Source organism: Rutilus rutilus (genome assembly GCF_951802725.1).
Source record: "Rutilus rutilus genome assembly, chromosome: 8".
NCBI lineage: Eukaryota > Metazoa > Chordata > Actinopteri > Cypriniformes > Leuciscidae > Rutilus > Rutilus rutilus.
The window spans coordinates 21,722,973-21,750,207 of record NC_140222.1 but is presented as its reverse complement, the minus strand read 5'-3'; the positions used below and the strand labels follow the sequence as shown (position 1 = coordinate 21,750,207).

General features: G+C 37.6%; 1 protein-coding gene across 1 annotated transcript; it reads left to right on the top strand.

Moving 5' to 3' along the window:
• The first annotated feature begins 208 nt into the window (after positions 1 to 208).
• Positions 209 to 24,485, top strand: LOC311295614 (uncharacterized protein). The gene is made up of 12 exons (XM_084417080.1): positions 209 to 343; positions 1,706 to 1,889; positions 2,084 to 2,261; positions 3,418 to 3,474; positions 7,513 to 7,637; positions 7,724 to 7,924; positions 11,512 to 11,673; positions 19,716 to 19,814; positions 19,956 to 20,112; positions 21,014 to 21,138; positions 21,242 to 21,448; positions 23,525 to 24,485. The coding sequence occupies exons 2-12, from the start codon at positions 1,829 to 1,831 to the stop codon at positions 23,686 to 23,688; spliced, it is 1,536 nt and encodes a 511-aa protein (XP_084273206.1). The 5' UTR covers positions 209 to 343; positions 1,706 to 1,828; the 3' UTR covers positions 23,689 to 24,485.
• Positions 24,486 to 27,235: the final 2,750 nt, after the last annotated feature.

Sequence of the window (27,235 nt, the reverse complement as noted above, 5' to 3'; positions counted from 1 at the left end):
ACCTCATAGACTTCAACGGAGAAAAGTGAAGCAAATTAGAAGCACTCACTTCCTGATGGCTGAGCGAACTGCGCAGACTCAAACTGAGCTTGATGACGTAGATGTGATGTGAGCAACCTGTCTGACAGTTGTAAGTCTTCTAGTAGCTGTGCCAAGAGAAATCTGAATCATTCCCTTCCGAAACTTGCAGAGACGGAGAGCGTGAGTAGGAGCTGTCCATGAGCTAGGAGCAGAAGCAACTTTATGACTCTCAATGGGCTATGGGTCTATACGGTAATTTCCAGAGAGTCACGTGGTTATGACGCAAAGACTGCTTCTACGGGGCCATAACGTAAGATACAAGGTAATGGAGCCTTTTATACATTGTCGTGTTTCTTTAGAAATAAATAATGGACAAATGGAGTATTTAAACGCCTCAGATGTAAAGTTAATCGCTGAATGAATGAATGGGAGTCAATGGAATGCTAACAGCAGGTGATGGCTTGTTAGCGAATGGCGGCCCCCCAGACATGGTACGCTTTTCGGGTGCTGGGATACCCCCCTGGCCAGCATGAGCTCTTGAAGCTTGCACCCTTCTTGAAAGGGGGCTGGGAGCAGCAGCTCATTTGCATTTAAAGGGACACACACAAAAAACAGCACGTAATTAATATAATAGTTAAGGGACCATTTCTTTGTTAAAGGAACATGCCACTGTTTTTTTAAATAGGGGTTATTAACCATCTCCCCTACATTTAGATAGGTGGGCAAACACATTTTTGTCTCCGTGCATGCATTGTCTTAGTCTGGCAGCGCCGCCGTTACCTTAGCTTAGCATAATGAATAGAAACCTTTGTTGCCGAATAGCATCTGGTCCTTGGGTCCTAAACTGTTACCCCCTAACAGTTTTTACTCCAGAAAATCACTGTTAGAGCTGAATAAAACAGTTCAAGAAGTGCGCATTAAAGTCTTATCCCTTAACTCTCTCTCTTCCTTGCATTATCATTAATATACACAGCAAATTACACAAAAACCTGTGCAGTATGATTTCACACTGCTCAGAGAATCAAAATGGCATGTCTATGAGACTGCTTTGGTTTAAAATAAAAGGAGTGGGTGGATTACTAAGTTGTGTCATAATAAGTTGTGAAAAGGCCTTATGGAGATGGTTTGGGCGTGTTTTCTGCTAATGACACCTTGTACCTGACTGCTCTTTTAGAATACTCCAAATTCACTAAAATTAGAAAGGGAGTTCATGTGTGTACGCACGTACTGAGAAGTTTTTGGAGATTTTCGTGAGAAGTTCTCCTGTGCCTAGGCTACTAAATAGCCTACACACAATTATAGTGAATGAGACCCACACGTATCATTGTATGGCCTTTTGTTTATTGGTCAATAAATTGCACACATCTTATTAAACTAAAATTATTTATGTTAAAAAGTTAACATAACATCGCCACTTGTGGGAATTTTTTTTTTTTTTGCGCAGCCTATACGTTTTGAACGTTATTCTGTATCAAACAAATCAGGCACTGGGTCAACATGAGGCTCTCTAAATTATACTTTTTTTAAAAGTTCTTTATTAGTTCTCACATTTTTGTTCTTAAAGGCGAACAACAAAAAAGATTCATAGAAATTGTTCGTGATTTACAGATTTAACACATTAATAGGCTATAGCCTAAGTTTCACAAGTTTTTTCTTCTTCTATCGCTTTCGTTTCACCTTGTAGTAGGTGCAGTTGATGACACGAAAACAGAACAAAAGAAAGTCGGTCCCACCTACTTTATTATAGCCTATTCAAGAGCCTCAGTTGGATTTGATAACGCTGCAGGCTTTCATCAGAAGAAGAGCTATGGCCTCCACCGTCGCGGTTCTTCTGCTCCTGTCTGCGGGGTTATTCACGGTCACAGTCGGTAGGTTATACGGGCTGGTACAAAAATCTAAAGAAACACTTTAAACTTGTTTTGGGGCGGTTTACCGATGGCTGTCAAGTACAAAATAAATTTACTCCGCACTTACACTATTACTTTAAAATTCAGTTTTTCTGAGACTTTACAATGTATCAGTTGTTTGTATTTGTAAATGTGCCACATTTCCTCTGTTTAAGGTTTTCTAGATGAAAATGACTGTATCGGCTACATCACCAGCAAACACAAGTACAGGTCGTCGATAAGCTGCAGCAACGGGTTTCTTTCGCAGCATTGCTGTGGGGACTGCGATAACAGATACTGCTGCTTCATTGGATATTTGAAGTTATCCAGGGAGGAGCAATTCGTGTGCACTGTGTAAGGAATTTTAAGTCGTTTCAGTCTTAATACAAATGTCTTTCAGACCCAAAAGTACTTTTTACACATCCTCATGTCATTCAAAACTCGTATGATTGTCTCTCGCCTGCTTTAGGGGAGAGCGAGGCACAAATTTACGCTTTTTGTCTTCCGCATTAATTTCACACGTCTAGTTCAATTATGTGGTTCTGTTTTATTAATACTGTGTGAAAGTGAAATGTGACAACATGGTGTATTTTAACATGACCATGACAGCTTAAAATGTAATCTGATCTAATTAAAAAAAATGATCCAAGACAAACTAAAATATTTTCTCACTAAAATACAATTATTAACTTTTTCATGTAAAAAAAAAATAATTCTGTATATTCAGTATTTATCCACCTGGTTTCTCAATAGAATTCATAAAAGTATTGTATAGAATAGTTCTAATGGGGCTCATTGTAGTGTTACAACTAGTGTCTTCTGCCGGTTAGATCAGCATTTAACTATTTATTTCAAAGTTCTGTTAAACTAAAAAGTTCGTCGAGACAAACTTTAAGTTGGCTTGACAAAGTTTGGACCAAAAAGTTTGAAGTTTAAAGTAGTTTGAAGATTAAAGTAGTTTGAAGTTTAATTTAGTTTAAAGTTTAAATTAGTTTAAGTTTAAAGTAGTTTGAAGTTTAATTTAAACAAAGATTAAAACAATATCAGATTTCTCTAATTAAAAAAAAAAAAAAAAAAAAACATGAAAAATTAACATAAGAATTTTTATTTTGCAATGGTTACTTATTTTACTTTATTTATTTATTTATAAAGCACTTTACAACTGCACCTGCAGACCAAAGTGCTGTACAATCAGCAGCATAAAAACAAACAACACATAAAAACAACATGCAACTTACTAATACAGATACTTACTAATACAGTGGATGATACAGTAATACAGTGGCCCAACCTCTCAAAACCTAAAGACAAGAAAACAAATTTAACACAAGCTTTAAATACATTTAAAGTACACTCTAAGAAATATCTGTTTATTAACAGTTGTATTACTGTATATTTTTACAGAAATTGTCCATAGACCGTCATTTACGGGTGTATTTCTGTTTATTTACGTTTCGAATTGCATTATGGGACTTTGATCTCTGCTGCAACTGCCAACTGCCGTGGCCAGAGACGGACGTTTTAAGCAGAACGCCCAAAAAGAATCTGCAACGTCTGCCTTTCAGCGGTAAGTAAATTTTTTTTGGAAAAATGTACATTATCCAAGTGACTGTTTTATTTGCAATAGTTTTAAATGGTCTGGGTTCATCGTGTGTGACGTTATACCATTTTGAATTTCCGTTGGCTATTGTTAACTTTAACGTTAGCTAACTTAATGTTCGTGAGCTGCTGTTATTAACCAGCGCTTGGTTAGGGAGATTAAAGAGCTGTTTTTTTCTCAGAAGATTTAAAACTGACCAGGTTTGAGTGAGTTGTTTTTTGTAATATTAGGTCAGAGCCAATTATCATCCCTTATTTGGCCTTATCCCGCTTCTCTCCATTCTTTGCGGCAGTGGGTCTGTTAATTTACGGAACTATTGTCAGTACTAGTGATCTCTCTTAGTTCAAGAGGCAGACTATTCCAAAGCCTCGGACCTGCAACAGCAAAGGCCTGATCACCTTTTAACTTTAAATGAGCTTGAGGGACAGAAAGCAATGACTTATTATTTGATCTTGAAGACCGAGGTGCTTGATGAAGAGCAATGAGCTCAGATAAACAGGAGCTATCCCATGCGCTGCTTCAAAAACATACAGCAGAGTTTTATATTTTATCCTGAAATCCACTGGTAGGCACCTGAGAGAAGCTAAAATAGGAGAAATGTGATGACTTTTCTTAGCACACACCAGCAGCCGAGCTGCCGCATTCTGAACTAATTGCAAGCGTGATATAGTGGTCTGACATGACATGACACCACATACATAACATTGCAATAGTCAAGACGAGACAGAACAAAGGCATGAAAGGGGTGGTATAATGCCCTTTTCCAGAGGTGTCAAGTAACGAAGTACAAATACTTCGTTACCTTACTTAAGTCGAAATTTGGGGTATCTATACTTTACTGGAGTAATTATTTTTCTGACGACTTTTTACTTCTACTCCTTACATTTTGACGCAATTATCTGTACTTTCTACTCCTTACATTTTAAAAATAGCCTCGTTACTCCTATTTAATTTCGGCTTGTTTTCATTCCGGCTTGTCGTCGTTAAAAAAAAATGGCCAATTACACAAACGGTTTAGATCTGAGTCCCGCCTCCTGAATACACATCGCTAAACTGATTGGCGTTGTGGTGTCTTTCTAACTTGTGCGAGGCTGTAGTCAATTTGGTTGTGCGCAGCGCCAAAACTCCTCCGAAGGAAACCTAGATGCGGTAAGCGAGGGAGAAATCGGGGCAAATCGCGTCAAATGATTCAGAGAGAGAGAGAGAGAGAGGGAGAAATCGGGGCAAATCGCGTCAAATGATTCAGAGAGAGAGAGAGAGGGAGAAATCGGGGCAAATCGCGTCAAATGATTCAGAGAGAGAGAGAGAATTAATTGCATTTTTTTCCTTACATTACTTTTATACTTTAAGTAGTTTTGAAACAAGTACTTTTATACTTTAACTTGAGTAAAAAGCTTGAGTTGATACTTCAACTTTTACAGAAGTCTTTTTAAACCCTAGTATCTATACTTCTACCGGAGTAATGAATGTGAATACTTTTGACACCTCTGCCCTTTTCACAAGATGTAAAATAAGTCTCTGATGTCCCCAGAGTGTTTGTGTGAAGTTTTAGCTCAAAACACCCCACAGATATTTTTATATAGCATGTTAAAGTTGTCACTTTTTGAGAGTGATCAAAAACGCACCGTTTTTGTGTCTGTCCCTTTAAATGCAAATAAGCTGCGGCTCCCGGCACAGTGGGTGGAGCATCAAGAGCTCGTGCTGAAACATGCACTGAAAATTTCAAAAACCTTTAGCCCTTTATGTTCAAACCGGAGTCAGACAATGATGGAGAGACTCAAGAAGAAGTGACAACATGTAGACAACATTTCTGAATGGTTAGTTGATTCATTTATGTAGCTTATGTGTAGTTATCTTCTACTCATTGATTAGCATATTCTGTCATGATAATCCATAAATCGTGTTCCCGGGGGCGGGGTTTATGCAAATTTTAGGGTTGGTGATGTCACTAACCCGGGAGGAAGCTTGTGTAGTCCCTACCAGCCGATTGTTGTAGTCCTTAAAAAACGATTTCTTTAAAAGCAAATATCTCCCTTTGCTTTGTACTTTGAGCGTTGTTACTTTGCAGATGTTGTTTATGCTCAAACAGCAACATGACACACTAACTAAAGTTAGAAAAGTGAAATCATAATCAACCACCCCTTTAATAATAATTAATAAATCTGTTTTTCAACAGATTAGACTTTAAACGTGCAATAGTCCTAATTTGAAAAAAAAAAAGCGACCCTTAACCACGGCATTAATCTGCTTATCAAATTTCAGCTCTGGGTCAAACACAACTCCTACATTTTTACTTGGTCATGACAATAGTCTGAGTCTGACCATGTGCCAAAATATGTTGCAATATCGAAGCATCCTCTGGAAGGGCCAGAAAGCATAATCTCAATTTTACTCTGGTTTAACTGAACCAAATGATGGGTCATCCAGCTCTTAACCTCCTCCAGACATGACAACAGTGAGGTAGAACCACAATTCACAATAAATTTGTGGATCGTCAGTGTACAAATGGTAAGACGCCATATTTTTTTTAAATCAAACCCAGGGGCAACATGTACAAAGAAAATAAAATAGGGCCAGTAACAGAACCCGACAAGTGATAAGCACTGTTGTTGAAACAAAGTTACCATACCATATCAGTAAGATAAGACTTGAACCACTTTAAAACTGTCCCACGTATTCCAACCAATTGGGATAACCGCTTTATGAGAATCACATGGTCTATAGACTATTGTATCAAAAGCCGCACTCAAGTTCAATAAAATCAGAGCTGCAGCATTACCTTCATCTCGGATTAAACGAAGGGCAACGAAGGTTATGTTCAGTGATATCTTCCAAAGATTTCAGAATTTTGGCACCATTTTTTCTCTATATAGTGTTGAAATGGCAACTAGTAAATACACTAAGTTTCGTCATGCTGGCATGTGTGGAGGTATTTAAAACAAGTGTGTTACAACTAGCCCCGCGTTAGGTTGTGCCACACTCACCCTAAAACAGGAGAAATTTTGAAAGTGTTTAAAAATAACATAATTTTCATTTTGGGGTCAGTTATTGCTTTCATTTCTCCATCATAATCTGTAACTGTTAACTAGTGATAAATCGGTGAAGCGTAAAATCATGGTGATTTCTTCTGAAATGTTAGTAGTTTTAATCCAATCTTTGAGACCTGAAACCTTATCACTAAATTTACCTTTGTATTGTTTTTGCGATGTGTGTTACTTGAGGCTTTGTCTCTCTGTGTGTCGCTCCACTCGTAGTTTCCTACAGAGGTTGTGGTCGTTTTACTAAACTGCAGTTTGCAAGATGCATCCCCCAGATTGACACGTTACAACATAACAACAGCTTTGTGTAGTGCAAGGTGTGAAAATGCTTTGCTTGATAATTAAAGAATAAATAGTTCATGTTTTTGGTTGTGAAAGCTGTAGCGTTCAAATTTATTAAGTAAATTTAATGACAAATGAGGCAAGAGAGAAGAAGCATGATGCAACATCCACCTTTTTCAAGTTTTTACCCCAGTAATGGAGCCACAAATGTTTTATTTCAGAAGTTGCAATCAAAATCTTGCAATCAAAATCTGCACCTACAATCTTGATAATAACAGTTCCGAAAGAGGATTTTCGGCAACCGTGCCATAGAAGAACCATATGGCTCCCCAAAGAATCTTTCAGTGAACAGTTCTTAAAAAAAAAAAAAAAGAGAATTTCTTTAGAATCTGAAGAACCATTTGTGCAATGAAAAGTTTCCATGAATGTAAAAGTTATTCATGAAACAATAGATACCAATAAAGAATCTTTATTTTTTGAGTGTAGAAGTGAATTCAAATGTCCAGTCCATAGGAAAATAAATACTAAACAATTAACATTTAAATAAATAAAACTAATTAATAAAATGATGATCAAGAAATATAATTATGTATAAACATGATTTTATAGATTAAATATACTAGAACATGATAAAGAGTGTTTATAATGCTTGTTGCTTCATATTTTTTCATAATCTGTCCAACAGCCACAACAGTGATGTCCTCATCATTGTTTCAGGAGTAATGGGATTGTTGATCGTATGCATTGTGTTCATCGTCTGCTGCTGCTGCCCCTGCTGCTTTATGTATAAAATGTGCAGAAAACCCAGACGTAAGTGTTTTAGTGTCAATATAACGCTTAGGCTAGTAGTAAAATGATAAGAATTTTAAAAAAACGTCTCTTTCTTTTTCCCACAGCTGTGGTAGGAGCACATATAACCACAGTCATGAATACGCAATACAATCAGCAGCAGCAGCAGCCTGTCATGCAGCCAGCTCAGTATCCAGCATACCAGCCTGTGCCGACCCAACCGGGCTACGGCGCTCAGCCTATGCAGACGGGACCATATCAGGGACAGCCATACGCACCTGGACCCGAACTCTCATATAAAATGACAGGTGAGAAGACCTAGAGAAGGGGCGAAAAACTTCCAACCCTGCACCAACACAGACATACCTGTAGATTTCAAATAAGCCTGCTTGATCGGCTGAATCAAGTGCGTTTAATTAGGGTTGAAGCTAAAGGTGCGTTCACGCCATCTGTAAAAAGCCTTCACGTACATGTAGAACTCGTAATTACAACGTGTAAACTGGTAATTTTCCGAGAGCTACGACTTAGCACGTGGCGTGCACACAGCATAGAGCTGAGTTTTGCACCCCTGTACTAGAGATTGCATGAGTGAGTAGTGAACAGACACACACACTGCAAACCGTGGACGAACACACCGGAGCAGTGGGCAGCCGTTTTGCTGTTGCGCCCGGGGAGCGATTGGGGGTTAGGTACCTTGCTCAAGTGCACCTCAGTCATTTCCTGCTGGTATTGAGACTCGAACCCGCAACTTCAGGTTACATGTCTGACTCTCTAACCATTATGCTGCGTTCACACCAAACGCGAATCTGCGTCAAAATTCGCGCCTGCCGCGTCTAGTTATACGCGTGACCACTTTGTGTGCATTCGCGCGTCAAGAGTGAAATTGACGCGCGTAAAATCAAAAGTTTGAAGCGAAATTTACGCGCGTCAAGAGGCGAAAGTTTCTAAGCTGTTGGCGGCCATCTTTTTTAGATGTTTATCTAACATTAGCAATAGCATTAATCGAGAGAGTCACCGCTCTTATATGATCTGAAGAGCAGAAACAGCTGCGTAGGGGACATCGTCGCTGTACTCGGGTCCACCAAAACCTCCGGAGGGTTTCAGGAGTTTCACAATTTGCTCCAGGAGGTAGGTTTGGTGGACCTAACGGTGAGGACGCTGACGAGGACAGCGTAGGCCGTATAAAGCCTCGGCCTCGAGTGGTCGCTGCCTGACGAGCCCACGCTGTAAAGCCCGGCGCGAGGTTCACCCTCTCCCGCACCTAATCTGTCATTTATTTTTGTTTTGATAATAAATGGAGGCAGCCTCCAAAAGTGAAACCTGTCCTGTTATTTTTTTGAAAAGTTTTTATACACTTAATTGTGTTTGGTGTCTTTACATTAGATTAATAAAGTTTCATATAGGCTAATCTAGAATAGATATGGAATAAATAGCATTCAATACAAACGAGTAGGCTATCTCTCATATTGAAATCGAGTTTTTATGTGAAAGATTTGCTTTGTTGTGCATTTTAGTCATATTACAAAATAATTTATTGAGGCCAAACATAAAATAACATTAAACTGTCAGTTCACCACGTGACAGCAGCAAGCAGGCAGGCTCCTGATTGGTTAACGCGGCGCGAATTGACGCAGAAGTTCAGATTTTTCAACTCGGGCGGCAGACGCGAATTCGCGTCAAACGCGTGATGCACAAAAAGCACAATTCGCGCTTAACGCGCGAAACGCGCCAGACGCTCAATTCGCGTCTAGTTCGCGCGAATGAGGCGAATTCGCGTCTACCGCGCCGCGCTAAACGCCTCATTCGCGCCGCAAGACCTCCAGACGCGCGTAAACGCGTCTTACCATTGACTTAACATTGAAATCACTCGCGCCAGACGCATATTCGCGTTTGGTGTGAACGCAGCATTAGGCCATAATGACAACATGGGCGAATGTAGTACTAATACATATAATGACAACGTGAAAGAAGTTTGTTGAAATCTTTGAAAATGTATTAAAAATAAAAAATGACATGTAGATAAGTATTCACAGCCTTTATCATGACACTCAAAATTGAGCTCAGGTGCATCCCTGAGATGTTTCTACTAACTTGATTGGAGTCCACCTGTGGTAAATTCAGTTGATTGGACATGATTTGGAAATGCACACATCTGTCTATATAAGGTCCCACAATTAACAGTGCATGTCAGAGGCGGTAATGCACCAAAAAGCTGGATGCCAACCGCCAGAAGAAGAAGAAGAAGAAGAAGAAGAAGAAGAAGAAGAAGAAGAAGAAGAAGAAGAAGAAGAAGAAGAAGAAGAAGAAGAAGAAGAAAAGTCAGAACACAAACCAAGCCATGAAGTCCAAGGAATTGTCTGTAGACCTCTGAGACAGGATTGTTTCGAGGCACAGATCTGGGGAAGGGTACAGAAAAGTTTCTGAAGCATTGAAGGTCCGAATGAGCACAGTGGCCTCCATCATCCGTAAATGGAAGAAGTTCGGAACCATCGGGACTCTTCCTAGAGCTGGCCGCCCGGCCAAACTGAGCAATCGGGGGAGAAGGGCCTTAGTCAGGGAGGTGACCAAGAACCAGATGTTCACTCTGACAGAGCTCCAGCCTTTCTCAGGGGACAGAGGAGAACCTTCCAGAAGAACAACCATCTCTCACTCCACCAGTCAGGCCTGTATGGTAGAGTGGCCAGATGGAAGCCACTCCTCAGTAAAAGGCACATGACAGCCCACCTGAAGGACTCTCAGACCATGAGAAACAAACATTAAACTCTTTGACCTGAATCGAAAGCGTCATGTCTGGAGGAAACCAGGCACCGCTCATCACCTGGCCAATACCATCCCTACAGTGAAGCATGGTGGTGGCAGCATCATGCTGTGGGGATGTTTTTCAGCGGCTGGAACTGGGAGACTAGTCAGGATCGAGGGAAAGATGAATGCAGCAATGTACAGAGACATCCTTGATGAAGACCTGCTCCAGAGCGCATTGGACCTCAGACTGGGGCGAAGGTTCATCTTCCAATAGGACAACGACCCTAAGCAAACAGCCAAGATAACAAAGGAGTGGCTACGGGACAACTCTGTGAATGTCCTTGAGTGGCACACCAGAGCCCAGACTTAAACCCGATTGAACATCTCTGGAGAGATCTGAAAATGGCCGTGCACCGACGCTCCCCATCCAACCTGATGGAGTTTGAGAGGTTCTGCAAAGAAGAATTGGAGAAACTGACCAAAAATAGGTGTGCTAAGCTTGTAGCATCATATTTAAAAAGACTTGAGGCTGTAATTGGTGCCAAAGGTGCTTCAACAAAGTATTGAGCAAAGGCTGTGAATACTTATGTACATGTGTTTTTTGTGTGTTTAAAAAAAAAAAAAATTTGCAAAGATTTCAAACAAACTTCTTTCACGTTGTCATTATGGAGTAGTGTTTGTAGAATTGAGGAAAATAATGAATTTAATCAATTTTGGAATAAGGCTGTAACACAACAAAATTAGGAAAAAGTGAAGCACTGTGAATACTTTCCGGATGCACTGTATATGAGGATGCGAATGATGTAGAATACCCCTAGGCTAACTGTAAAAATGAACACTTGTGGCGGTCTAGTGTTGAACACTTGTGAAGTCCACAAGACCGTAAGTGCAAATCAGGTGTGTCATCTTTTTACAATACAAGACATAATTGTTGGGCTGTCAATTAATAAACACTTGTTGGCACATACTGTTATTTTTTGTCTTTTTTTAAACTGTAACATAAACCACAGGTACTCAAGTAACTATTGTTTTGCAACTAGTAACTAGGAGAAATCAGTAGTCGTGCAACCCCTACCTAGGCTAGTACTTGACAGATTGAGACCATGTACTGATATTTTGCTTGTAAATAATTTGTGTCTTTTTGCATTTCCAGCAAGCCCTGGATATCCCAGTGTTCAGGCTCCATATGACGGAAGTCAGGCCACGTATCCCATGATGCCCCCTGTCCAGCCCGGAAGTGCTTATCTGCCCCCAGAGACATTCAGTCAGCCAGCCTACAACCCTGCCTACATGCAGCCACCGAATACCGGATACTAAACCACAAGCATCTGTCACATCAGTCACTGTTGGATTGCTTAGGTTTGTTGACGCACTTTCACTCGTCAGTAAGAATGTCCCGCATTCGATGCAGAAGACTAGTGGATGTGTTACAGTCAGTGTTATTTCTGTTTTATTTTCAATCAGTCGTTTCAGTTTAGGTTTCGCTCTGCGTGCGACACACACTAAAAGTAAAGATTTTAAAAGAAAATACCATTTGAAACTTTCTACTTTTAAAAATTTCAAGTTTAACTCTATTTGACATTTATTTGTAATTAATTGTGAAAGTTTTACTAGCGATTTACGAGTGTAAATTGTTTCTACAATAGTTTTAGCTTTCAGTGTTATTCATTCTACTATTCTACTAATATTGAACTGTGTAATAAAGTGCATATCTTTTGATACAATTTGATATACTAAAAAAACTAAAATCTAAAATAAAACGTGGTAATTTTTAAGTTGTAGTTTAGTTTATTTTTGCAATTTTGCTTTTGTATTTTCGTTTTCGTTTACAGCACAGAAACATGAATGTCTTCAATATTTATATTTCAACCAGCAGGATCTGTGATTTTATTTGAACCCTTTCATGCATGAATTATGATAACCTCAGTCAGGATTTTTTTCCTATCTGGTTTTATTGCTCTTAGGGCATGAAAAACAAGATTTGAATTTTTTAATTTTTTACACATTTTTCAAAGAGATCTTCAGATGTCCACTTGAGTGGACAACATGCGTTTATGGTTTAAACTGAAGAGATACTGTATTAAACATATATAATCATACAATAATCAAACAGATATAGTGTGTGTATTTAACAAACCAATCAATAAAATTATATCAAATCATGTGAAAACTATAAAATATATAAAAAAATATATAAATGCGAAATAGCGATAAGGTTTTTTTTCAGTCTCATCTGAAATGAGCAGTGTTGGGGGGTAACGCATTACAAGTAACATGCATTATGAAATCAGATTACTTTTTGATCTAACAAGTAAAGTAATTAATTACAAGCAACATGCATTATGTAAATAGATTACTTTTTGGTCTAACAAGTAAAGTAATTAATTACAAGTAATGTGCATTACGTGATCAGATTACTTTTTGATGTTACGAGTAAAGAAACGCATTACAAGTAACGTGCATTACAAAATCAGATTACTTTTAGATCTAACAAGTAAAGTAATGCATCACAATTCACATACATAGTGTAATCACATTACCTTTTTTGATGTCAATGAAAATTACATTCTAATAATACAAATACATTTATTTACAGTAGAACAAAAAGTTACTGTAGATTAAGTATTTTCAAAAACAACATTCACAGTATAAGTATGAATTGTAGCTGAAATATATTGATGCATGAGGTCCACTATAGTGGACAGATGATTAATCAGAATTTTCTCCCAATCTAAAATCAAAACTTGGCAAATTTGACTGTGAAATGACTCATTAGATATTGCTTGATGCAGAAATATTTTTTTTTACCTACAAGAGTCTCCTAGGATAGAAGGAATGGGTGGATATTTCGGAGCAACTTGGTATTTCTGACTGATCATTGGCCATCTTGCCATCAAAACCCGTGAAAATTCAAGAAAATGCTTTTTTAATAGCTGTCCATTGTAGTGACCACTATGCATGAAAGGGTTAAGAAAGCGTCAATGATTTCCATTTGTAAAATGCAGTTGCATTTTAAATTCCAATGAGTGATGCTGAATCTCCGTAATTTTGTCACGAGTCTCACCGGCTTGTTGTTTTGACCAGGTGAAAAGGTATTTTATTAAAGGAACCTTTGTTAAAGCATTAGGAAACCATGTGTTTTTTGCACAGTCTTTACTGTTCTTTTTCAGATTATATTGTTTCGGGTTACATTGGTTTTTTAGATGGAGCCTATTATTTTTTTTTTAGCTGTTACAGATTTTGTAAATGTTTAACTGCTGTTTTGTATTCATATATTTATATATTTGTGAGAAATGTGAAAAGCTTGATTGTTAAAATAAATATCTTACAGTCTCTTTAAAGAAAGTTTTACAGTAAAACATAAAAATTGTCAAACTCAAAGTCGACAACGGACAGAAGATTTTGGACTTTTTTTTTTTTAATGCAATGTTTGGTGAAGTTACACCACTTGAATGTTTATGGGACCCCCTACTGGTGAAACAAAAAAGAAACAATCTGTAGTGCTTGTATTCATCTAATTGTAGTATTTTTCATTTATTTAAATATTTTGAAATTCTGTGTATCCACTTTTCAACCTGATTTTTACAGATTAGTAGAGAGAATGTTTTTTTTTACTGTTTTTAATATGATGCTGAATATATTCAGATATACTGAATATATTATTCCTCCTGTGTTCCTGTTTTTGTATGCTTTTTGATATTCAATAAATCAGCTATTCATGCAACTGATTCCTCCTCTTTACCCACCCTGACAAAGCGTGGCGGTTACGTGCGACTGACCAATTCCTGACCAACAATTTGGCAAAAACCTTTTAAAATATAAATGACACATTTCCAGCAGTTGAGTTAATTTATTTTATTCAATCAATCAATCAATGACAAAAATATATTAAAAGATCATTCTTTAAAAAAGAAAGGGGGAGAAATAGGACAAAAGCATTTCAACCTTTAAAAATAAAATTGGCTTCAGAAGTCTGATTGAGCCTGATTAAGACCTGATGGTCGAAACGTTGCTTGAATAAACTCTTTTGGAGCAGTAATTTTCAGTGTGCGGACTACACTTCTTTATTTTGTTCAGAAGTCTGATGTCATAACTACAGGTGGTCCAACGGTACAGGTTTTTAAAAATCTGTCATACATCAGACTACTGCCTCTTTTCCTTTGGGTTCTCTGAAATCTGAAAAAGAAAGCACGATGTTACTCGAGAACAAGTCAATTCAGTTGCCACATTCAAGAATGTTAATATACTAAACACAATACGATTCACTTTTTAAAAAAAGTTGCTGAACACAAAATATTCTAACTATGATTAAAGCATCATTAAATTCTGATTATTTCATTTATTTTTCTAAAATCTATTAATGCTTCAATATCAAAAGAAATCACTATGGCAGGGGTGTCCGATTTTATCTCCAGCCCTAATTAAACACACCTGAAGCAGCTAATCAAGGTCATTAGGATCAATGGAAACTTCCAGGCAGGGGTTGGAGCTAAATTCATGACTTCATGAAGAGGAACAAACAGAAAAGAAAGGTTAGTACTTAAGAGGAAAGTAAGAAAATTGGGTGTGGTAGTATTCAGTATGGAAAGTCTATTGGGAAAGCAAGTAGAACAAGTAAAAATATATAGTGCGATAATGAAGTATCTTAAAGCAATAGGAGTAGGTTGGAGAATTTGAAGTATAGGGGATACTTTTTTTTTTTTTTGAGTTGATTATTGTTTTGTTTTTTTGTTATTAGTGCTTCACACTCCAGTCCAGTTGGTGGCGGTAATGCACCGGAAGTTGGTTTGCCAACCGCCATAAAACACCAAATGAAGAAGAAGAAGAAGAGGAACAAACACCTATGAGTTATAGCCATTAACAATATCTCAGTTCATTTTCTGTGAAACTACATAGCATTCAAGTAACAATTTTATCTTGTAGAATAAAAGAACTTAGTTTTTTTCAATGAAAATTTCTTTAAAGGGATGGTTCAGCCCGAAAGGCAAATTCTGTCATCATTTACTCACCCTCAAGCTGTATGAGTTTCTTTGTTCTGCTGAACACAAAAGAAGATATTTTAAAGAATGTTGGTAACCAGAAAGTTGACGGTGGCCATTGATTTCCATAGTAGAAAATAAATACCATGGAAGTCAGTGGCTACCATCAACTGTCTGGATGCCAATATTCTTCACTCTATCTTCTTTTGTGTGCAGCAGAAGAAAGAAATTCATACAGGTTTGGAACAACTTGAGGATGAGTAAATAATGACAGAATTTTCATGTCGGGCTGAACTATCCCTTTAAAGCTGCAGATTCACCTTATGTAGACCTTAATCTCTTTAAATATCACAAAATAGCCATGTCAGTCACTTTCTTAATAAACACAAGATGTTTTTTGTTATTGTGTTTCAGTGGAAACAAGCTAAACTAATTGGAAATCAGTTGCATTTCTCAAATTTAATACAGATTCAGGAATATGAATGATTACCTGATTAAGCAGTGATAAGGCACAGGATATCATCAAGTCCCAGGTCAGGTGATTCGGTGTATAATCAACGTCAGCATTATCAGGAGGGGGGTGCTTTTTTTTATTGTCCATCTTCGTCAGCCTTCATTCCTACTAAAGGAGCAATGTGCTCTGCATGCAAGCACTGATGGATGCAAAACATGGGCTATGTTTGCAGTGTAACTTTCTTGCACATGTTCATGTCTCCTGCACTTCAAGAAATGTGTTAAATGACATTAGAACTTTATTCAGGAAATTCATAATAAACTTTACTAAAGCAATGTGAAGTTTTAAGTATGTAGATGCACCATTGTTTGAAACTGTGCTAGAGAAGTCATGTATGTCAGGTGCTTCAACAAACAAGACTTCTGTATAGGATGCACCTATGTTTTCTCTAATGAGGAAGCATTAGACTACTGAGAAGTGCGCATACAAAACCAAAATGGGCGTTTACCAATCAGTGGCCAATTTCAAACTACAATAAATGTTTTTCAACCATTTTTCAACAGACTTGCTAAACCACCCCACCCCTAAACCAAGCCCCCAATGAATTAGAGCAAATCAGGTAAAGCGGTTGAAAATGCCCATTGTGGTTTGAAAATGCCCCACTGATAGAGAAACACCCACTAGTGTTCTGCAGAGATACATGTCTGAATGATCTTGTGCTCATCAACTACAAATCACTGTTAGTTCAATGTCACTGTCTCCACCCATGTGTGCTGTTGGCTTTCATCAAAATTTCAATGCTGATCCAACACACTTTAAACACTGAAATGTCAATCTCAACCAAAATTATGGTTTGGATCAAAACTCAACATTGTATTAATGTTCCCATGCTATCTGTGCGATTTATTTCAACACTTTACTTACTTGGAAAATTAATGTATGTTAGTAGATTTAGTAACAATAAATAAAATGCAAGTAAAAAGCATGCTAAAAACAGAAATACATTATATGCACCATTGTTTGAAACTCAGAGAGTTCATGCATGTCAAACACACAAGACTTCCGTACAGGATGCACCTTGTGTTTTCTCTCTAATAAGGAAGCATCAATTAACTACTGAGAAGCCCACATGCAAAACCAAAATGGGCGTATACAAATTAGTGCCAATTTTCAAACTACAATTGGTGTTTTTCAACCATTTTTCAAAAGACTTGCTAAAATCATGAGGGCCCACCCCTAAACCAACCCCCCAGTGTATTAGAGCAAATGAGGTAACACCATTGAAAGTGCCCATCATGAACTGAAACGCCCCACTGATTGGGAAACACCCAGTAGTGTTTTGCACAGATACATGCCTGCAAGATATTGTGCTCATAAACTAAGACTCACTGTTAGTTCAATGTCACTGTCTTCACCCATGTGTGCTGTTCCCTTTCATCAACATTTCAATGCTGATCCAACACACTTTAAACATTGAAATTTTGATGTCAACCAAAATGATGGTTTGGATCAAAACTCAATATTTAATCAATGTTACCATGCTGTCTGGGTTTTTTTTCTGTTTTGTGCAGAAATGCCCGCAATGCTGTCTGTGCATGTCAAGAACAAAGTCTTGCGTAACTATGTGTGTGAGTTCTTGAGAACGGGATTGTGGCAACAATTGGCCAGGAGAATGGCTTTGCAATCAGCCCGAATAATGCAGAAAACTCAAAACAAGAAACTTTACATTTTAAAAATGAAGAGATAAAAAAGATCCTATCTTTAATTATTGAACAATCAAAAATATGTTATTTGCTTTTTCCAGCAGGTCCAGGGTATCCTGTTCCCTTTGACCAGGCTGCAGGTGCTTACGTGGAATTACCATATTTATCAAAACCGGCTGTTATCAACACTGGACCCTTTTCCACGCTTGAATATTTTTTATTGGACGTTTATCTAATGTTTTGTTTTATGTTCTCTGAACATTCTGAAGCATTCCCATGTTTGCAAAATGATAAAATGGAATGTTGCCTAAACATTCATACATAGGCTAGGCGTTTTTGAAGTGCCCCCTATTTTGCTATTTTAAAGTTTCCTAATGTTGTTTTGGAGTCTCCTACAACAGGTTTACATGTATCAAAGGTAAAAAAACGTTGTCATTTTCTCATAACATACATTTGCACATCACCACCGGACCACATGTGACCTACCCCAACCCCGCCCCTAAACCTACCCGTCACTGGGGTTACGACCAACCAAGAGCGGTTGTGGTCATGTGTGGTCAGGTGTGGTCCGGATAACCGTACAGTACCTTCAATTATTCTCAAAAGACTCGTCTTGACGTCACAACGAAGCGGCTTATGACTTGTTTAAAAACGATTCATTTCATTGACTCAGAGTCGACTCTTACTTTTGAAAGACAATAACTTTATAAACGGTGCACTTTCAGATTTAAAACTTTGCAGGATGTTTTCATTCACTTAGAGCTTACACTCTACATGAAAGGTAATTTTCAAAAATCCATAATAGGGGCCCTTTAACCCTTTATGTTCAGAGAACATTCAAAAATATATATTTTTACAACCTAATAGGGACGATGGCGAAACATTCTATAGAACTATTTTTGTTTTTGTTTTCAATCACGGCCCACTGTTTGTTTGTTTCACTTTATTTTAACTTAATTTGGACTCAGTGGGTCTCATTCTAAGCATGTGTACGCAAAAATGAAACGAACGTTTTCACGAACAAATCGACAGCTTTCGACCGTTTGACGAGAAAACCCTAATAAAGATTGGACGTGTTTTATGCAAATAAATAAATAAATAAAATAAAAAAACTCGTGCACGTGGCTTCTATTTGGAATACTCCAAATTCTCTAACATTAGACCGAGATTAAGAACAAATACATGTGCGTACTTCCGTGCAGTGATTTAGGGGGAGATTTTTTCGTGAGAAGTTCTCCTGTGTTTACAAATAAGAAATAAAAAATTATTGGTGGACGAGACCCATTGTTTTGACACGTATTATTTTATAGCCCCGCTTTTGTTTTATGGTCAATAAAGTGCATACATCTTAAATTAAACTGATTTATGTTAAATAAGTTATTATAACATATCCACGTATGGGGAAATATATTTAGGGTAGAGTGGGGGAAAACGCCCCCCTGGGGTAAAACGCCCCCCACCTGTTTTTCCCAAAATAACCACTAAAAGTAGTCAAGATACATTTTTACTGTTGCTATGCACTACGTTGATAACGGGGATATACAAGTCTGTAGTTTGAGATCATATATTATTTATAAGGAATATAATTATATTTTAAAAATTAAACATTATTTTAAAAAACTCATAGCTTGTGGGGTAAAACGCCCCCTACGCTGAGGGGTAAATCGAGAGATTAAAGACTATTGTCTGTTAATTTAGCTGTTTATCTATGAAGCAAACTGGTTGGTAAGAAAGGGGGCATTTTACCCCACCTTGGGGGGCGTTTTACCCCACCGCTGGGGCAAAACGCCCCCTTTGTACAAAAATATTTTCAGTGGAAATACTAATTAATTATGAAGGCTGAGCAATTTTAATATTTGGTGAATAACTCCTGCCATAGTCACTCAAAACCGGGATGGCAATTCTAGTCACATTTATGTTTTGTTTCACTGTAATGTCACATTTTCCTTAAGGGGGGCGTTTTCCCCCACTCTACCCTACTTAGCCTACGTTTTGAACGTTAGGCCTCCTAATTCGAATCCTTTTTCATATAACTTAACATTTCAGGTCTTAAATGTGAACAAAAAAAAAAAAAGATGAATTCAAAATTCTTTGTCGAAATTCATATTTACACATTCAGGAAACTTTCACAAGTTTTTTCTACTTCTTTCGCTTTCGTTTAACCGTTGCAGTTGAAGTCTAATCGGTTCCTCATACGCCCACCTACTTCATTATTCACGAGCCTCAGTTGGATTTGGTGCTGCAGGCTTCATCAGAAGAAGAGCTATGGCCTCCACCGTCGCGGTTCTTCTGTTTCTGTCTGCGGGGTTATTCACAGTCGGTAAGTTCGAAAGAAACACAAATCTGAAGAAACACTTGTTTTGGGCGGTTTACAGACAATAAATAAATAAATTCTGATACTTTAGAATTTATCGGTTGTTTGTTTTGTATAAAATGTGTCACATTTACCCTGTTCTTTAAGGTTTTGGGGATGACTGTAGAAACTACACCACCAGCAGTAACGAGATCAAGCCCTTTATAATATGCCAGAACGGGCAGCACTGCTGTGGGACCTGCAATAACAGATACTGCTGCTCCAGTACTTATTTTAAGTTAACCGATCAAGACGTGTGCAACGTGTAAGACATTTTAATTCGATTCTGCCTTAATTCAAATGTCTTTTAGACCCAAAAGTCCATTTCCACAAAAGGAGAGAAGATTTTAAGTTTTTTTTTTTCTTTTTTTTTTTTAAACATCATTTTCATGTTTTGGGTCAGCATGCTTTCATTTTTCCTTCATGATCTGTAACTGTTAACTAGTGATAAATCAGTGAACTGTAAAGTCCGATTTCTTCTGAAATATTTGGTGTGTATCTAATTGTTGAGGTTAATCTCAAACCTGCAACCTAATCAAATGAACTTTTTTTGTAATGTTTTTGCGATGTGTGTTACTTGAGGCTTTGTCTCTCCGTGTGTCGCTCCACCCATCGTTTCCTACAGAGGTTGTGGTCGTTTTTAATAAAACAGCAGCTTGCAAGATGCATCCCACAGATTGACACGCTTCAATTTTAACAGCCACTTTGTGTAGTGCAAGGTGGAAAAATGCTTTGCTTGATATTTATAGAACAAAGAATGAAAAGTTTTTTTGCTGCGAAAGCTGTAGCGTTCACATTTATAAAGTCAATTGAAAGACGAATGAGGCAAGAGAGAAGCATGATGCAATACTAAAAAAATGTTGTTCAGGGGATTAACCGGGTGTCCAAGACAAGAAAAGGCGGGACCAAAGAAAAACTGTTTGTTATATAAACAAATGTTTTAGTTGAAAAAATTATATATATATATGCGCTTTGTATCTCAAAATTATTGTGAGCTAAGTTGATCGTAGAGAGTGTAGAAGTGAATTTTAATGTCCAGTCTCCAAACTAACTGCAGATACATACACATAAACAAAATTATCATTATTATCAAATAAATAAATAAAACTATATATAAATACGATTTTAGAGACTTATAATGCTTGTTGCTTCACATTTTGTCATAGTCTGTCCAGCAGCCAAAGTGGCCACGCCATTGTTTCAGGAACAGTTTGGATTCTGGTCGTATGCGTTGTGTTCGTCTTCTTATGCTGCTGCTGCTGTATCTATAAAATGTGCAGAACACCCAGACGTAAGTGTTTTAGTGTCAATAGAACGTTACAATGTTACATTATTTAGGCTGGTAGTAAAATGATAAGAATTATATATTTTTTTCTGTCTTGTTTTTCCCACAGCTGTGTCAGGAACGCACATAACCACAGTCATGAATACGCAATGCATTCAGCAGCAGCAGCAGCAGCAGCCTGTCATGCAGCCAGCTCAGTATCCAGCATACCAGCCTGTGCCGACCCAACCGGGCTACGGCGCTCAGCCTATGCAGACGGGACCATATCATGGACAGCCATACGCACCTGGACCCCCACCCCCATACCACATAGCCGGTGAGAAGACCTAGAGGAGGGGAGAAAAACTTCCAACCCTGCTCCAACACAGACATACCTGTAGTTTTCAAAATTAGCCAGAAGGGTTAAAGCTAAAGGGGCGTTCACGACATGTCGTAATTACCGTAATGATTCTGAACTATAAAAAGCCTTCACGTACATGTAGAACTTGTAATTACAACGTGTAAACTAGTCATTTTCTCAGAGCTACGACTTGTAGCATGTGGTCGCTGTACCTCCTGACCACCGCAGATTTAAGGTGTGTTCGACTCGAAGTGGCGCTGTGCAGATCGATCGGTGTATGACATCCAAATACAGCAAGATTCGAAAGCATACAGCTTTGTTTTTATTAATTTAAAGCAAACCAGCAAGCCATGAATGCGAATGCTCAAAGAGAGTTACTATGTCCGAAATCTCATACTTTAATAGCAGACGGAAAACAGTATGTGACTAGCCTGGGAAAACCCAGACAAACTTCCGGCAAATTTAGATTTGCTCTCAGTCTGCAAGTAGTCTGGAAAAGAGCTCATTCAAGCCGATTTCTAATCCGTCCAAATCGAGGCACCAATCAGAAACGTTGAGGCGGGCTTTACACGATGACGATCGCTCTGATTGGTTTTAGGTCTATCCAATTGCGCCCAGAGGCATTTGAGCGACGTCCGTTGTTGACGCCCCTTTGGAAATGAGTTATTAATGAAGCTTTGCCAGACCATAACTCAGTTACTACTGAGAATGGTCTGGTTTTAACCAGGCTAGTATGTGACAAAAGAAGTATGTCCGAATTCACAGTACTCATAAAAGAGTAGGCAAAATGTACCTGGATGACCTACTACTTTCAGTGAGATTCTGAAGTGTGAATACGATGGACACTTTACTATCCCATGAGGCCACGGGAGAGGATTTGTGAATGGCAGGGTAGATCACATGATAATGAAGTGAGTGAAAGTGACATGTGAAGACCCATACTCAAAATATGTCCTCTCCATTTAACCCATCCAAGTTAGTGCACACACATTAGGAGTAGTGAGTAGTAAACACACAAACACACACTGCAAACTGTGGACACACACACCCAGAGCAGCCATTTTTGCTGTTGCGCCCGGGGAGCGATTGGGGGTTAGGTGCCTTGCTCAAGGGCACTTCAGTCATTTCCTGCTGGTATTGACACTCGAACCCGCAACCTTCAGGTTACAAGTCTGACTCTCTAAACATTAGGCCACGACTGCATAATGACAACATGGCGAATGTAGTACGTCCGGATTACATTCATACTACACATATTCATACTGTACAGAACAAAATAAGTACCTAGTATGCGATTTCAGACGCAGCCAGTTTGTGGCAGGAGGTCGATGACAGCAAATAGACTACATGCATTTTGTCTTATTCTATTATAAACTATATTGAACCATTTGAGTAAAAATCAAAATGATGCGAGTAGTTATTGTTTTTACTGTTGTAGACCTGTGAAATGTTATGAGGATGCGAATGTTGTATAATACCCCTAGGCTAACTGTAAAAATGTCATTAATATATGTATGCACATATTGTTTGAAATCAAAGACGCGGAAGCTAAGTTTATAATGGCCCTGTCCAAAATGGCACCCTTAACACTCGCAGTCTTCCTACGAGTTCGCACTTTTTCAACGTAACACCGCTATGAGTGTCTTCTGTGGAGCTCACTTCAGTGCGGACTCGGCAAAAGTGTGCATCAAAGGCGCATATCGGCAGCAAAGGGGTTGTCCGCAAGCACCCTTCTGAACCTAAAATGACAAATGGGACATTATGGCCTTCTGGATTGAGCACTTGTGGCGGTCATTATAAGTCCACAAGACCGTAAGTGCAAATGAAGTGTGCCATCTTTTTACAATACAAGACAGACATAATTGTTGGGCTGTCAGTTAATAAACACTTGTTGGCACTTGTTTTTGTCTTTTTTTACCACAGGTACTCAAGTAACTATTGTTTTGACTGGGAGAAATCAGTAGTCGTGCAACCCCTACCTAGTACTCGACAGATTGAGACCATGTACTGATATTTTCCTTGAAAATAATTTGTGTCTTTTTGCATTTCCAGCAAGCCCTGGATATCCCAATGTTCAGGCTCCATATGATGGAAGTCAGGCCACGTATCCCATGATGCCCCCTGCCCAGCCCGGAAGTGCTTATCTGCCCCCAGAGACATTCAATCAGCCAGCCTACAACCCTGCCTACATGCAGCCACCGAATACCGGATACTAAACCACAAGCGTCTGTCACATCAGTCACTGTTGGATTGCTTAGGTTTGTTGACGCACTTTCACTCGTCAGTAAGAATGTCCCGCATTCGATGCAGATTATAGAAGACTAGTGGATGTGTTACAGTCAGTGTTATTTCTGTTTTAGTTTCAGTTTATGTTTGTGTGCGACACACTGTAAAAGTAAAGATTTTAATAAAACAAAGATTATTGAACTAAGTTTTAAAAGAAAATACCATTCGAAACTTTCTACTTTTAAAAATTTGAAGTTTAACTCTATTTGACATTTCTTTGTAATTAATCGTGACAGTTTTACTAGCGATTTACGAGTGTAAATTGTTTTTACAATAGTTTTAGCTTTCAGTGTTAATTATTCTAGTATTATACTAATATTGAACTGTATAATATATTGCATATCTTTTGATACAATTTGATATACAAAACCTAAAATCTAAAATAAAACGTGGTCATTTTTAAGTTGTAGTTTAGTTTAGTTTTGCAATTTTGCTTTTGTATTTTCGTTTTCGTTTACAGCACAGAAACATGAATGTCTTCAATATTTATATTTCAACCAGCAGGATCTGTGATTTTATTTTAACCCTTTCATGCATGAATTATGATAACCTCAGTCAGGATTTTTTTTCCTGTGTTTTTATTGCTCTTTGTTGTTTTTTTTTACACATTTTTCAAAGAGATCTTCAGATGTCCACTTGAGTGGACAACATGCGTTTATGGTTTAAACTGAAGAGATACTGTATTAAACATATATAATCATACAATAATCAAACAGATATAGTGTGTGTATTTAACAAACCAATCAATAAAATTATATCAAATCATGTGAAAACTATAAAATATATAAAAAAATATATAAATGCGAAATATTGCAAAGGCAAGCCCTCCTCTGAGAAAACCTAGCGATAAGGTTTTTTCAGTCTCATCTGAAATGAGCAGTGTTGGGGGGTAACGCATTACAAGTAACATGGATTAAGTAAATAGATTACTTTTTGATCTAACAAGTAAAGTAATGCATCACAATTTACATAAAATGTGTAATCACATAACCTTTTTGATGTCAATGAAAATTACATTCTAATAATACAAATACATTTATTTACAGCCAAAAAAAGTTACTGCAGATTAAGTATTTTCAAAAACAACATTCACAGTATAAGTATGAATTGTAGCTGAAATATATTGATGCATGAGGTCCACTATAGTGGACAGATGATTCATCAGGATTTTCTCCCAATCTAAAATCAAAACTTGGCAAATTTGACTGTGAAATGACTCATTAGATATTGCTTGATGCAGAAATATTTTTTTACCTACTAGAGTCTCCTAGGATAGAAGGAATGGGTGGATATTTCGGAGCAACTTGGTATTTCTGACTGATCATTGGCCATCTTGCCATCAAAACCCGTGAAATTCAAGAAAATGCTTTTTTAATAGCTGTCCATTGTAGTGACCACTATGCATGAAAGGGTTAAGAAAGCGTCAATGATTTCCATTTTAAATTCTTTCCTTTAAGGGCCTAAAATGCAGTTGCATTTTAATTACAATGAGTGATGCTGAATCTCCATAATTTTGTCACGAGGCTCACCGGCTTGTTGTTTTGACCAGGTTAAAAGGTATTTTATTAAAAACCACGTGTTTTTTGTACAGTCTTTCACTGTTCTTTTTCAGATTATATTGTTTCGGGTTACATTGTTTTTTGAGATGGAGCCTATTGTTTTTTTAGCTGTTATAGATTTTGTAAATGTTTAACTGCTGTTTTGTATATATTTCTATATTTGTGAGAAATGTGAAACGCTTGATTGTTAAAATAAACAAACTGTTTTTGTATGCCTTTTGATATTCAATAAATCAGCTATTTATGCAACTGATTCCTCCTCTTTACCCACCCTGACAAAGCGTGGCGGTTACGTGCGACTGCAGTGATGTCGCCCTCATATTGGAAGAAGGCGTCGTTCTAAGAAGTCTCTGTGAAGTACCAAATGTAACTTCCATTTTGATCCTTTTTCATTGTTTTAAGTACATTGTCACCTTTAAACACTGACCAATTGAAATATAATTTTATTTTATAGCTTTTTTTCCTGTTCATTTAAATGTTAAACACTGGCTATTGAAACTCTTGGATATTTGACTGTTTTGACCTTTAATTTAGTTAATTTGTAAGGGAAACAGCTGACAAGGTCATTTATATGTATTTAGTACAGACACTTTTAAATCTAGTTTACTTGAAATAAGTAGTTGGGTCAATTATTTAATTATGCCAACAAAACTTTGTAAGTTGAAATACTTAATATTCTAAGTACATACAACTTAAAAGCAAAAAGATAACTCAAAAAGTTAAGTTGAGAGAACAATTTTTTATAGTGTATGTCTCACTTTAATACATTTCTTTGACCTCATAATGTTCACTCAAAATGTCTCTGTGGTGAGTGGTGACATATGTCGGGCTTCTTCAATCAGTGGGGAAAATCAAAGAGGGTCTTGTTCATCATATTTACTTTTATATAACAGAATTTAAATGTATTAGCAAGTGTGATTCGTGAGATAGCCGCCTTTGGTGTCATAGGTGGCTGATTCACTATTCACGGATTTATGAATGAACCACTTGTTTTAAAATCTTCCTGACATTTGCTATGACACCCGCTTCAAACTTTGCAATGCTCATGATAACTTTATTTAACTCTTCAATATGTAAATCCACTTCACCAGCTACTTACTCTTCGACAGCGATGCCATAAAAATATACAGAGCTACCGCAAAAACGTGAGTTCAAAGTCAAAATTCGAAGCTAGATCGCAGATCCGTGTGAACAGGGATCTTTTTGACAATGTTGTCGTTTGTCGCAAGGAAAACCTTTAGTACATTGTTGTCGTGTAAATCAGTTCAATGTTGATTCAGTTCAGTTCAATAACTGAAAAATTCTTCAATTATAAAATTAAGTCAAAACAGCTATAAAGCAGCTCTGCAGAAAACAGTGGTGGCATCCTCCAGCTCAATTCAGTTTAAGTTTTGTTCCAATCCAACAGTCAAATCAATAAATGCAACAAATGAGCCATGCAAATGTGAGCGGAAGTAGCGAAGAAAAAAACATCTCAATTGCTTCTTTTTCTGTTTTGTGCAGAAATGCCCGCAATGCTGTCTGTGCATGTCAAGAACAAAGTCTTGCGTAACTATGTGTGTAAGTTCTTGAGAACGGGATTGTGGCAACAATTGGCCAGGAGAATGGCTTTACAATCAGCCCGAATAATGCCGAAAACTCAAAACAAGAAATTTTACATTTTAAAAATGAAGAGATAAAAAAGATCCTATCTTTAATTATTGAACAATCAAAAATATGTTATTGCTTTTTCCAGCAGGTCCAGGGTATCCTGTTCCCTTTGGCCAGGCTACATATGGTGCTTAGGTAGAATTACCATATTTATCAAACACTTATCAACACTGGACCCTTTTCCACGCTTGAATATTTTTTATTGGACGTTTATCTAATGTTTTGTTTTATGTTCTCTGAACATTCTGAAGCATTCCCATGTTTGCTA

What these genes read in the sequence shown, in the direction of transcription:
- LOC311295614 (XM_084417080.1), top strand. Translation starts at nt 1,829, where the DNA reads ATGGCCTCCACCGTCGCGGTTCTTCTGCTCCTGTCTGCGGGGTTATTC. An exon ending in GAGCAATTCGTGTGCACTGT is followed by an intron (nt 2,262 to 3,417) that starts GTAAGGAATTTT and finishes TGCCGTGGCCAG; the next exon opens with AGACGGACGTTTTAAGCAGA. An exon ending in ACCCCCATACCACATAGCCG is followed by an intron (nt 21,449 to 23,524) that starts GTGAGAAGACCT and finishes TTGCATTTCCAG; the next exon opens with CAAGCCCTGGATATCCCAAT.